The sequence below is a fragment of the Nannospalax galili genome, unplaced genomic scaffold (genome assembly GCF_000622305.1).
Source record: "Nannospalax galili isolate Female #2095 unplaced genomic scaffold, S.galili_v1.0 scaffold433, whole genome shotgun sequence".
Lineage (NCBI taxonomy): Eukaryota > Metazoa > Chordata > Mammalia > Rodentia > Spalacidae > Nannospalax > Nannospalax galili.
Window position 1 is genome coordinate 12,701,720 of NW_008338715.1, and position 13,744 is coordinate 12,715,463.

The 13,744-nt window shown below is 41.8% G+C and overlaps 1 protein-coding gene and 1 pseudogene across 1 annotated transcript in view; one reads left to right on the forward strand and one right to left on the reverse strand.

Annotated features, from left to right (window-relative positions):
- Nucleotides 1-473: 473 nt before the first annotated feature.
- Nucleotides 474-13,744, forward strand: part of LOC103734420 (sec1 family domain-containing protein 2) — a 185,682-nt gene continuing 172,411 nt past the window's right edge. The window contains exons 1-2 of the mRNA XM_008833344.2: nucleotides 474-1,436; nucleotides 8,195-8,363. Coding sequence (XP_008831566.2) covers nucleotides 599-1,436; nucleotides 8,195-8,363 — 1,007 coding nt within the window. The 5' untranslated portion in view covers nucleotides 474-598. The remainder of the gene's footprint in view (nucleotides 1,437-8,194; nucleotides 8,364-13,744) is intronic.
- Nucleotides 9,157-11,170, reverse strand: LOC103734401 (annotated as a pseudogene).

Consider the following 13,744-nt stretch of genomic DNA (forward strand, 5'->3'; position numbering starts at 1 on the left):
ACTGAGTACAATATTGTATAACTGTAATAATTCAACTGTAAACCTAAAAATTTACAGCCAATTTTGAAAGAGATGCATCTTAGCTCAGGAAATTGTTATTGAATATGTCAATGCTGTTGTAATGAAATACTTCTTCCAAGTATGTGGTTATTAAATAATTAAATAAAATAGAACGTTAAAAAAATAGTTTAGATGAGGAAGTGGTTGTGCTTTCAGAGATGTGTTAATATCTAAGGCCAGACTTTGGGTTAGCTTTATTACTTCTGAGGATTCTTAGGCGGGCTAGAAAGATACTCTGAGCAGACAGAAGGGGATGAAAACACTGCAGTCCAGCACTTTCCGAACAGCACCTTCAACTTTAGAACACCAGTACTGCCTCCATCCGCTATCAGCGTAGACCTTGTTCCCACCAGCCCCCGCGCCTCGCTCGTCAAGCAATGCTTTGTTACGTCATCACAGCGCGCGGTCGCGGGGTGTGTCAGAGACCCGCTCACGTGTACTGTGTTGACTGTCAAAGTCTAGACACTCCAGATCCGGAAGCCCCGAGTTCTGAGCGAAGTTGCCACAGTCGAGGCTTGCAGGCCGCGAATCCCGCACCATGAGCGCGGCGGGCGTGCTGTCCTTCACCCAGCAAGGCTGGGAGCAGGTGCTGGCCAAAGCGAAGCGGGCCCTGGTCTACCTGGACGCCTCCTGTGCCGAGAGCCTGCACTGGAGCTGCGGAGCTCCCCGGCTCCTGGAGGCGGTGGGCGGTCCCGCGTGGCACCTGCGGGAATTTGAACCTCTGGCAGTGGGTGGCGGATCGGAGCAGCCCAAGGCAGTGTTCGTGTTGAGCTGCCTCCTGAAAGGCCGTACAGTGGACATTCTACGAGACATCATCCGCCGCAGTCACTTCCAATACTGTGTGGTGGTCACGGCGGTGAGCCACGCAGTCCACCTCACAGCTAACCATGTGCCAGCGGCTGCGGCAGCCGAGTTAGAGGGGCAGCAGCCGGTGTTCGAACAACTGGAGGAGAAGCTATGTGAGTGGATGGGCAACATGAACCACAAAGCCGAGGTGTTGCATGTCCCGTTGTTGCTCGCCCCTGCTGCTCCTCACCTTGCCTTGACTCCAGCCTTTGCTACCCTTTTCCCATTGCTACCCCAGGATGTACATCTCCTTAATAGTGCCAGACCCGACAAGAGGAGACTGATGAGCTTGGGTGAGATGGATGCCAGTGCCTTGACCCCAGAGCTGCTGCTGCAGATCAGGTGCCTGGTGTCAGGCCTCAATTCTCTGTGTGAGCATCTAGGGGTACGGGAGGAGTGTTTCGCTGTGGGTTCCTTCAGTCGGGTCATCGCTGCAGATCTGGCAAATTATGCCCCTGCCAAGAACAGAAGAAAGACTGCCGCAGGCAGGGCGTCCGTGGTCTTTGTGGATAGAACTCTGGATCTCACAGGTAAACCATCTCTTCAGCCCCCAAACTCTACGTTTCTTAAGCATCCTTCTGTTAGTAGGTTGACTTGCAAGGTGGTCCTGTAAGCTGGTTGAAGTAGGCAGAGTATGGGGTGAGAACATTTTAAAAGTCTGAGCACATTGCTGGACTGGAGAGATGGTTCAGTGGTTAAGAGCACTGGCTGCTCTTCCAGAGCACCTGGGTTGGGTTCCCAACACCCACATGGCAGATAACAACCATCTGTAACTCCAGTTCCAGGGGATCTGACACCCTCTTCAGACCTCTACAGGCATTGCATGACTCGGGTACACTTACTCACATGCAGGCAAACCTCTCATACACATATAATAAAAAAATAAAAGAGAGAACCTAAGCACATTGTTCAAAGATAGCAAATAGGTTTCCTTGTGTAGATTCAAGGCAACAAATTAAAAGAGTAAAATTGAGTCCTTCTGTCAAAGTCCTATAGGAAGCCATGAAAATACGCATCTCAATAGAAAGCCGAGACAGTAATTTGTGTTAGTAAAGTGATAACAGCCTTCAAAATTTACTGAACTATTTCTCAAGTACATTAAACTTGTAAGGGCTCTGCTTCCTCCTTACCGTCTTGAATAATTAAGTGAAAACTATTTTAGTGGAGCTGAGCAAGGTCAGTGTCCTGAGGAGAGAAGGCTCAGGCCAGAGTGCAGGGAGTCAGCATAACTGTGTGTGTGTGTGTGTGTGTGTGTGTGTGTGTGTGTGTGTGTGTGTTGTAGAGTGCCGTCCTCCAAGTATAACACCCATAATTTTCATCAGAGCAGGTGTTAGTTGCAAGAGACCCCTGTGATTGAGGCTGTTTACTGTTGATGTTCCTTCGTAGAAGGAGGGAGTGCGAAGATTCTGTTTCCTCTTGCACTTCCTGGCCAGTTGAATGTAATTCTGGCCTAAGTGCACATGGCCTCATGATCTTGGGAAGAGTATATAGAATGTGGAAGGTTACTGAAGTGAGGGAGCACTCCATCTTTGTAGCTATGGAAAAGTCATCCATGCCACAGTGAGACTTTTTGATGGTGTGGTTTTCTGGGGGTCACTCATACTTGGTAAGTAAGGCCAACAAACTCATTAGTTCTCTAAGCTGGACTTTAGTGGACTCATACTCTGGTTTGTCGTTGATGCTTTATAAGGAGGGAATAGGGGGCTGGAGAGATGGCATGCTCAGAACTGATTGTTCTTGCAGAAGACCTGGGTTCGAATCCAAGCACCCACATGGCAGCTAACAGCTGTCCGTAACTCCAGTTCCAGGGGACCTGATGGCCTCTTCTGTCCTCTGTGGGCACTGCACCACACAGGTGCACTTACCTACATGCAGGCAATACACGCATACACATAAAATAAAAAAATAATAAAATAAGATATTTAAAAAATATGGAGGGAATTGATGTTTGTTTACGTCTCCCCAAAGAAATAGTTACTGCAACAGAGGGTGTCTCCTGAGTGGGGGTGAGGTCACCTGTGTGTGATGGTAGGTGTCCATAGCACTGGCCTGGTGAGATGATGAAGCTTGAATAGGATAAGTATTGTTTCCTAAGGCCTCATGTGTTTTCCTGTTCTCTGGTATGTAGAACCCTTATTCCTATCTGAAACCAATCACCTTTTTTGGTATAATATAAGCCAGTAAATTTCATAACGTCTTTCCAACTTCATGGTGGCTTTTAAAACGTTTATTTATTTATTCATTCATTCATTGTGAAGAGGTCACTATCCATATGTTGGTGATCAGAGGACAGGTTGTGCAAGTCAGTTTTCTACTTAAACCAGGTGGTGTCTGGGATCCAATTCAGATCATCAGACTTGTGGCAAGCACCTTTACTTCCTGAGCTATCTTGCCAGCCCATCTCTTTCCCATTTTAAATGTGATTTTCTCTCTTTAGAAAAGTTTTAGTAGACTTTGGAGGATAGATTCTAATTTAGATTGGTTTATAAATGCAGTTTTTTTTTTTTTGGTTTGTTTTTGAGACAGGGTCTCCCTTTAGCCCCAGCTGGCCTGTAATTTGCTTTGTAAACTAGGCTGGCCTTCAACTTACAGAGATCCACTTGGCCTCTCCCTCCTGAGTGCTGGGATTAAAGGTAATCATCCATTATCTTGCACGTGATCAGATTAAAATTTCATTTGATACAAAGCGTTTGAACATGGTGTTAGAATTGTACATTAGTAATATAGAGAGCTGATTTTCAGTTATGAATACTGGTACGTTGTTTAAATGTTAAAATACTCCCCACTACAGAGTAAAAAGAAAGCTCTACTTGCAGAGACCATAAGTCACTTAATACTGTTCCTGAATGGGGAGTGAGTGATAGCCTAGGAATGTGCTAGTATAGATGCACTGGCCCTGGAGAGAGTACTGAGGCAGGGAGGGTAGGGCGTGGTAGTGGTTGTGGAATGCAGCATCTGCCCATTGTTTCTGGGTGGCTCCAGATTGAATGGTGCTGTAGGATAGGTGATATTGATGACATTGTTGGCATGGGTCTTCTTGGTATTTGGCCTAGGCCCTGGCATCCAGGAGCATACTTGGTTACAGTGCTCAAATTTTTTAACTGACTCATCTTCTGGATATATCAAACTTGGGCAACCCCAGAGGTCATGAATGTTGATGTAATGGAGTAGTAGATACCAGAGTTGGTGAGGCTTCCTGTATCAAATTGTGGCTTACATTGGGCTTTAGTTAGTGACGGCTGCAGCAAACAAAAGATTGTGCTAACAACTTCTAAAATTTAAGAAGTTATTTGGAAATCATTGGAATGACTTGAGTGATTTTTTTAAGAAAGATTTTATTTAGGGGGCTGGAGAAATGGCTCAGTCAGTGGTTGTCACTGAGAAGTAAATGGCTACTGACTTGTCTGTTTCTCTAACTTACTTAGACTATGCCTGGATTTCCCAGAACCTAGGACATTTGCATAGAGGATTTAAATGTAGCATTCTGTGGCCTGCTCTGGCTTCTGATTTGTTTCCAGGGACAGTTATAAAAACAGAAGTGATTCACGAATCCTTAAAAGTTTGAGTTTACTTAAAAAGCAGACTCTTACCTGTTATTTTCAGGGTCTTGAGATTGACTAGAGTACTTTGCTAATAGTCTTCAAGTTAAAATCTAAACATAAGAGGTGGTAGTAATTCTAGGAACTAAACTTCTCTTACTCCAACTCTTCTGAATTTTGGCTTCAAATAAACTTAAATTTGTTCAATTGAAGATTAACTCACAATATAGTGGATGGTTCTTAATCCTGGGATTGTAATAACCTGAAGTATTTATATTTGCTTTAAGTTGTGTTTGTACATTCACTTGGTAAAGTATTGAAATTTCAGACTTAATGGCTAACATCTGAGAGTATACTGTATTTAAAAATAAAAATGGGTGGTGGTGGAGCAATGAACATGGGCGATTCCTATGGTTCAGGAGGCCAGAAATTTCCCCCTCTAGGTGGAGGTGGTGGCATAGGTTATGAAGCTAATCCTGGAGTTCCACCAGCAACCATGAGTGGTTCCATGATGGGAAGCGACATGCGTACTGAGCGCTTTGGGCAGGGAGGTGAGGGTCCTGTGGGTGGACAGGGTCCTAGAGGAATGGGGTCTGGAACTCCAGCAGGATATGGTAGAGGGAGAGAAGAGTATGAAGGTCCAGACAAGAAGCCCCGATTTTAAATCCCATACCCAGGCTTTCATTCCAGTTTGTTTTTGTCTTTTCTTGTTTAGATACCACTTTTAAATCCTTGCATTTTAGTAAGAAAGCTACCTTTTTATGGATGTTAGCAGTTTATTGACCTGATATTTGTAAATGGTCTGTTTGGGCAGGTAAAATTATGTAATGTGGTGTTCAAAACAGGAGGAAAATATTTTTTTCTTTTTATTTACTTTTTTTTAACTGTATAATGTTCCTCAAGTTAATGGCAGTATACCTGTGCCACTGAATTTCCAAAGTGTACCAATTTTTTTTACTGTGCTTTGAATAAATAGTAAAATAGTTGAAATACTGAAAAAATTTATTTATTATTTTAATTTTCTATGTATGAGTGTATTGCCTATATGTGTGTAAGTGTACCTGTGTCATGCAGTGCCCACAGAGGACAGAAGAGGGTGTCAGATCCCCTGGAACTAAGTTATAGATGGTTGTTAGCTGCCATGGGGGTGCTGGGATTTGAACCTGAGTCCTCTGCAAGAACAATTTGTGCTGTTTAACCATCTCCCCATCCCCATATAGTGTATTTTTAGCACCCTGTATATATAAACCTCTGTAGTTTTTTTTTTTTTCAGTAGTTCTTTGAAGCATTAAAACCTGTCCACATCTTACAGATGAGAAGAATGAAACAGAGGAAATAAGTAAGTTGTATAAGGTCACACAGCTAGCAAATGGTTGAACGTAAGATTTGGGCCTGTGCCTATGACCATTCACATGTAAGGCTGCAGAAAGAGTTTGAAAAGGCTAGTCGTGGGTAGTGGTGAGAATTGTAGCTAGAAGTTGGCAGCTTCAAAGATTAATACGGTATTGATTCCAGTGCTGTTTTGTTGCTTAGAAAAGCATGTCAAGGTACTAGATGCTTTATGATACTGACATTAACATATGCATTCTAACAGGGTTATACAAGGTTGGTATTTTTCTAGTGCTGTTAATTTAGAAAGTTTAACTATTGGAGCATTAGTTTAACGTAGAACTTGAAATCCTTAGGTTCAAAGGTACTTTGGTGTCAGACCAACTCTGAGTTTCAGGCTGGTAAAATAATACCACATTTCTGGAATTTGCTTCAGATCATATGATAAATTAGTAGAAGAAGGACTCATCTGAGCCTGAATATCTATTTTTTCTCCTTTACTTCCTTGGGAAGAAAATGAAATGGAGATTCGAAATCTTCTTTGTATAGATAAGGGAAACATTGCTGTTGGCCAGATTAAAAGTTGGACAGGACGGAAGTAACTGGGTCCCGGCTGATTTCTACTCCTCAGTGTCTTAAATAATATTTTAGAATTTCTAGAATAAAGAGTCCAAAAATGTAAGTATAATAGAAATCTTGACTTTGTATTAATTTTATAGGAGAATCTGAAGTTACTGTGACATTGATAAATCCCAAATGCTTAGTCTATATTTGAGTCATGCTATAGCTCCAATTAAAAAGTTTTAAAAGTTTACTGAATTCTCTAAAGTTGGACATGTGAGAATCTGTATTCACAGAAGAGTTATTGAGTAGCTATCATGTGAAGTTGACATTGTTACTCTCCTGATGTAATATTTTAAAGAATTTCACAACTGCCCCTCCCCCATCCTAGGAGCTCTTCTTCTTACTATTCATTCAATGAAGCAGCCCCTAGTCTGAGTATCGTGAGACAGCCATAAACCACAAACAACATAAATAAGACCTGGTTCCCTGCTTTAATGGAGGAATCTTCTACTGCTACAAGAATTCTATTCTTGGGGCTGGAGAGATGGCTCAGTGGTTAAGAACACTGAATGTTCTTGCAGAAAACCCAGGTTCGAATCCCAGCACCCACATGGCAACTAGCTACTGTCCGTAACTCCAGTTCCAGGGGTTCTGATGCCCTCTTCTGACCTCTTTGGGCATTGAACGACTCAGGTGCACCTACCTACATTCAAGCAATATGCTCATAAACAGAAAATAAAAAAAAATGTATATGACATGGCAAAAAACAGAGTGGCATTAGGATGCAACATATTAGTTGACTGGAAGTGATTCAGACTTACAGCTGTGCCCAGTCCCATCCATTGCTGGAATAATGTTTTCCAAGCAGTCATGAGTGATAGATAACTTAGTTTCCAGAAAAAGTATTGGACTGTTAAAATTCATTGGTCTTGAATTTTGATTAGGATTTGTTTGGTATTATAATTAAAATATTATTGTTAGATAGGGTCTCACTCACATAGCCCAGACTGACCTCAAAGTCTCTAAGTGCTAAGATTCCAGGCATAGGCTACTGCTCTTGGTTTTATGTGGTTCTGGGGATCAAGCCCAAGGCTGCATTCATAAGCCAGCATTCTACCAATTAAGCTATGTTCTTAGCTCATCCTCCAACCATTACTGCTAGAGCTGATACATAGAAAGCTTGATACCTATAAAGCTCCTTGAGTAGTGCTTGGCATACAGAATACACTTAGTAAGTGTTGATAAGTGTTGCTTCTATTGTAGGCTTTTACCATTTGTTCACTTATTCACAAGTATTTAGTGAGAGCTTGCTAGTTGCCACTTTTTATGCTAGATCTGGTGGGTAACAGGTCAACTAGATAAAGGGCACCATTGTCATTATGGAGATTATGGTTGTAGTGGCAGGTAAATCTGCTAGTCTTACTTAGTCCCTAAGCTTTTCCTGGTCATAGTGTGTTATCAAAGTAAAAATAGAATTAACTTTAAAATTCCAGGAGAGCATCATCCTATGACACTATTTGACTGATTGACTATATGCTGGTAATTTATTTAGCAAATAGTTGTTGATGCTGTATTTGTAGGCACTGTGTTAAGTGCTGGAGATACAGCAGTAACCAGAGCAGACTAGAAGCCTGTCTTCATGGAACATTAAGTTTAGTCCATGAGGTACACATTAGTGGAGTAATTGTAAATGTGATTAGTGTCATAAACAGCAAAATTCTAAGTTTGTGTTACTGATTTGCACAACAGAAACTAAAAAAATGCCTGTTATTTTTGGTAGATGGGGCATTATAAAGCATTTATCTAGTTAACTTCTCTTTGTTTTTGAGTTTACATTTGCATGTTTGGTTAAACAGGAGCTGTGGGACATCATGGAGACAACTTGGTAGAGAAAATGATTTCAGTGCTTCCACAGCTTCCAGGGCACACAAATGATGTGATGGTTAACATGGTGGAGCTTACCGCACTCCAGGCCGTGGAAGAAAATGAAAATGTGATTGCACCAGGCTGTCTTGCACAATCCAAGTAAGACTTAATTTCTTCTTTTCCCTTTTCTTATCCTAGTAGAAAAGAAATGAGCCTGTGATCCCAGCACATGGGACATGAGGACAGGAGAATCAGGAGTTCAAGGTCTGTCTTGGTTAGTTTATAGTTCATGGTCAGCCTAGTCTTTGTGAGGTCCTGTCTTAAAAAGAAATAAGGCAACAGTGAAACATTGCTTGTAACATTACATTTAGAAAAGAACACTTTTAAATTTAGAAATAATCATATCCACTAACCATAATAAACCAAAGAATATGGAATTTTATGAGTGCCAATTAGATGTAATTTAAGCCTTTTCCCAGGATCAGAGAAGTGAATCAGTTTATGTATCTCCATTTCATAGATAGTTTTCACACAGAATTAAGTCTGTGGTTCCTGAATTTCTTTTTCCTAGCTGGCTTTCTCAGATGACTAAACCTAACCCACATAATTTGAGCCAGTACCATCTTTACATATATATGTAAATAGTATGGTCTTGGGCATCAATGGGAGAAGTGTATGTTTCTTAAGTTTTATCATATACTTAGAGAAACCAAACAACAAACATGGTGTACTTTATGTCATGTAATGTGTCAAAAACAAAAGAGCTTTTCTCTAGAAATGACAAAAAAAGATATGTAGTTACCTTTTCTTTCTTTTTTAACTTTTCTTAAATCATGCTTCATTAAAAGTAGTACAAAATATCTTGGAATTCAAAGGTTATCTGTTGTAATGTTTATCCTGTAATAGGTTAGTTCTATAGAAAAATTAGCTTAAAGGAGACAGAATCACAAATTCAACGTGATGCAGACTCATGCTCTGAGGCCTCAGTGTGCTCCAAGTTTTCAGTCATTAACAGCCCAAATTGGTTGCTTCCCTCATACCAGTGTCTGGTGTCTGAAGTAGTTCCCACTCTGTTCTTTGACCATCTGGTAATCTTCTTCTGACCCCCCTTTTTTGAATTTGATTTACCCTTTCGTAGAAATAATTCAGCTGGGGCATATGACCTTGTGGCATTGAATAGATGTTCATAAAGTTGCTTCACCTCAGGGCACATGCTCAGAAGGCTTTCCACAGAGGTTGATGCTAGTGACTGGCATAGTCCATGCACCAGGCTTCCACTGTACAATCGAGTTAGGTCTGGCTCTGGGAGAGGCGTGGGCAGCAGCTGGTTGAGATATATCCCCATCTAAAGACAGCACTGCCACTGACAGAAGACGTGAACTGTGTCTAAATCTAATCTGGCACTGGGCCGCGCTGACTTCACCTTTTGGAACTCTTCATACAACATCTTAGCACCTGCCCGTGGGTCTTCCTTACCAGGACTGTTGATGATGGCATGCAAGGGCTCCATCAGCATTCCCAGCAGCAAGGCCTGTAGATGATATAGCTTTGCCTTGGCCTCCGTGTGCTGTAACCAGTAGCAACTGACGGCAATGGGCAACTTCAGAAAAGTAGGGATGGACTTCAGAACAACCTGTTTCACCTTCAAGTCTTCTAATGGAAGTGTCTGCTGCCGAGCCAAGGAGAGCTTAGTCAGTCTGCTCAAGTCAGAATGATCCTTGGGCAGTTGTACTGCGTAAACAATTGATGTTTTGATATTTTTATTAATTATTTCCACTTCATTGAAAGCTAGAGGCTGAAAAGGCAATGCATTCTGGGATATGTCTTCTGGATGTGATGAATTCAAAAGAAGCCGGTAGATGATTTGTGGGATGGGCTGAGATATTCTGTGAGCATTTGGTTGCTGCATATTTTCTACCTATGTGTGAAGAATGGTCCTTCTGAGTACCAGAGCATCACTGATGAAAGGAGATAGTTGGCCTTTAGCTGAAGACACTAGTACTCATTCTGGTAAACCCAGATTCAAAGCATCTGGACAGATGTAAGTGCCAGACTGGAAGAAGTCCTGAAGCTTCATGGAGGACTGCTGGTACTCCTCCATAGCCCAGCAGAGGAGTTCCTTAACATTCTTTCATTTCTTTTTGGGGAGATACTTCAGAACATTATCTAGTGCTTCAGTAGGGTCATCAAAATTAGATATCCAGTTCAGAAGTCCCATAACTCGGTGGCGTCTCCTCCCCTTAGAACCAAGAGGAAGATGTACTTAAGAATGTCTCCATGATGGGCAGATTAACACGGTCATTTCCACATAGCACTGCAAAGAGAGGTAACAGAGCTTTGTTCATGTTGCTGAAGTGATGGCAGAACGGATCAATGGAAAAACACTTGGCAGGAATATAGTAATTTAATGTATCCTTAACAGTGTTTAGATTTCTCCACTGAAAGGTATTCAGTGGGCAAAATACACTTTTCAGGTCAAAAATGCAAAAGTCACTATCTGATGACAGCACAGGGCAATTCCAATGATTGGCAAGAGTCATAATGTCCTGATCTGCTTTTGAAAAGCACTGGACCTGCAGCTTGACCAAAGCCTGTATGAACACTTCCTGGATAAGTAAGGGACATGCATTCCCACCTCCTCCAGCAGCAAGGGAATGTGCTGCCTGGATCTTCTCTATAGCTTGATCCTTTAAAGTGGTAAGCTTTTTATCTGAAATGTCACATCCTTTATCTAATACCACATATGGACAGATATTACATGCAAACAATGATTCAAAGAATTTCTGTACAACATCTGCAAATGAATCATAGTTCCCTCCATTCCCGAGCTCCAAGTCTGAGTCGAAGCAAAGACACTGGAAAAGAGCATAGCCATCAATTATAATGTCTGTGTCCTGCAACTTTGAATCAGTGAAAAACTCATTACTGTGATCTTCCATGAAACTCATTAGTCCTAGGATACCCATGATGATTGACAATCAGAACTACCTCAGACCCTGCTGTCAGCATATCAACAGCTTCATTCTGAAGGGTAGTAATTTCTTTACAGGTCTGTCTTGGAAAGTTTCTGCAAACCCTTGGACTGTCATCTAATTATTGGACTTTTCATAGAGTAGCTCAACAAATGCAAGCTAAAAGGTATGCACGATCTAATCCTCAAACACTGGCCTCCCACTTCAGGCCACCAGAGCTCTCACAGCCTACCATCCCAACCAGCAGCAGGGCCCACCTGCTCATCCTCCCAGCTGATCACTTTCCATCAGAAGAGAAGCCAGTGGGAGCTCAGCAAGAAGGGGCCGCCCTGCAGGAGAGCGGGAGCTCCAGGTGCCATGGTGTGACTTCACTGGGGGCTGGGGTCCGCGAAGCAAGCTGGTCTCAGGGGAAAGTGTTGGGGCCCGGCATCGGAGCTCCCTGAAGAAGGCCAAGCCATTCCAGCAAGGTTGTTGCCTAGTCAAGGAAAGCTCCGCCCGGCCGAGCCCGCCCGGCCGCTCTCCACTCGGCCTCTTGAGATTGCCGTGTAGTTACCTTTTCAACGATCTCCTTCACAGTACTTATGAGAATTATTCTATTTTTATTTTAAAAAATTATTTATTATTTTTCTTTTATGTATATGAATGTATTGCATGCATGTGTGCAGGTGCACCCATGTCATACAATGCCCGTGGAGGTCAGAAGGAGGTGTCGTCGAATCTGCTGGAACTGGAACTATGAACAGTTGTTAGCTTCTGGGAATCGAACTTGGGTCCTCTGCAAGAGCAGTCAGTGCTCTTAACCACTGAGCCATCTCTCCAGCCCTGAAAATTATTCTTATTGTTTTTAAAAAAATGTATTAGAAGGGGGAAAAGTTGTCCAAGAATATTTATTTTCCTTATCTAGTTTGTATTTTTAAACAAAACAGCAGTTTTGGCATTAGGGTTTCAAATCTACAGTAATAAATACATTTGGAATTTCCTATCATATTTGGAATTCATTTGTAGCTTCTGAAGTTTCAACTTTTTTCTTGATAAATTAATAACATTTATTGGGTGCCCAATGTGGGAAGATAATGACTAGCTCTAGACTTTTTGTCCTTTCTATTCTGTTTTTTTTTTTTTCTCTTTTTGAGACAGGGTCACCTTGTAGCCCCAGCTGGCCTGGAACTCACAGAGGCCTGCCTTCCTCTCCCTTTGGAGGGCTGGGATTAAAGGCATGGGCCACCATGCCAGACCTCATGCTCTCTATTCTTTTTTTTAAAAAATACTTTTATTTATTATTTTTATTTTATGCATATGCATGTATTGCCTGCATGTGTGTAAATGCACCTGTGTTGTGCAGTGCCCATGGAGGACAGAAGAGGGTGTCCCCTGGAACTGGAGTTACGAACAGTTGTTAGCTGCCATGTGGGTAGTGGGATTCGAACCCCAGTCTTCTGCAAGAACAGCTAGTGTTCTTAACTGATGAGCCATCTCTCCAGCCCCATCCTCTCTATTCTTATATGAACAATGAACACAAGGTTCAAGAACCTGCAGGTATATCCAAAGTCACTGTGATTGAAAACCCTTTAGTGTTCAGAGGGTCACTCAGAAGTTAACTATTAAAGATGTGCTGTGAGTCTTACTTTTTTTAGGTTAAGTAATATGAGGACATAAAAGAAGACTGAGCATCATTCTTGACTCCAAGAAACACTTTTTTTTTCTTTTTTTGTGGTGGTTTCTTGAGTTACACTCAGGCACAACAAGAAAAGCAGAAATGGCACGAAGTACTAAAGATGATCATTCTTACAAGTAAAGTGTCAGATTGAGGCACTCAAATTGGTCTCATGGAAGTAGTGGCCCTTGAGTTGATTTTGTCTTGAAGAATTTGGAAATGAGGACCACATGAAAAAGGTGTAGAAACAAGAGGGTTCTGGCCTGCTGTGATGATTGTGAAGAAGATAGACAGCCTTATAGGGCAATTACTGCCATCAGTTCTGTTAATACTTTCCATAAAGTACTATGTGTAGGGCCATTTCCAGGCACCTCATATTTGTAGAGTTATTTTAAGTTTTAGGGTCACTCAATGAGGTAGACACTCCTCCATTTCTCAGGTAAGGAAACTGAGGCCATGAAACCTACATACCATAAGGTGGACATGAGCTCAGAATGTCTGACCTCAGAGCTGTCATCTTCCTTTCTGTGCTGCCTGTGTGGGGCCCAGGGAAGAGCTAAGTTCTTGCCTAGACTTAGGACTCAGTGAGAGACAAAATAATTACTTTATTATTTAATCTGAGGAGTCCTATTTGTTCAAGATAATGATTATAGAACAACAAATATTGTTATTTCAGCAAAAAAGAGGAATTTTAAAAAGGGTATTAAATGACTAATAAACACAAGGGAAGAATTGTTAATTAAATTTTGGAAAGTACAAAACAGTTCTAGTAGTCTAGGGAGCAAGAATTCCGGGAACGCCACTTTAGGGCTTTGGCACCAGAGATTGAATCTTAAATGTTTTCTATCTTTGAATCAGTCTGCTTGGGCTTCAGATCGTAGGGGAAACTGGTGGGATTGGCTTATCTTGGCCAT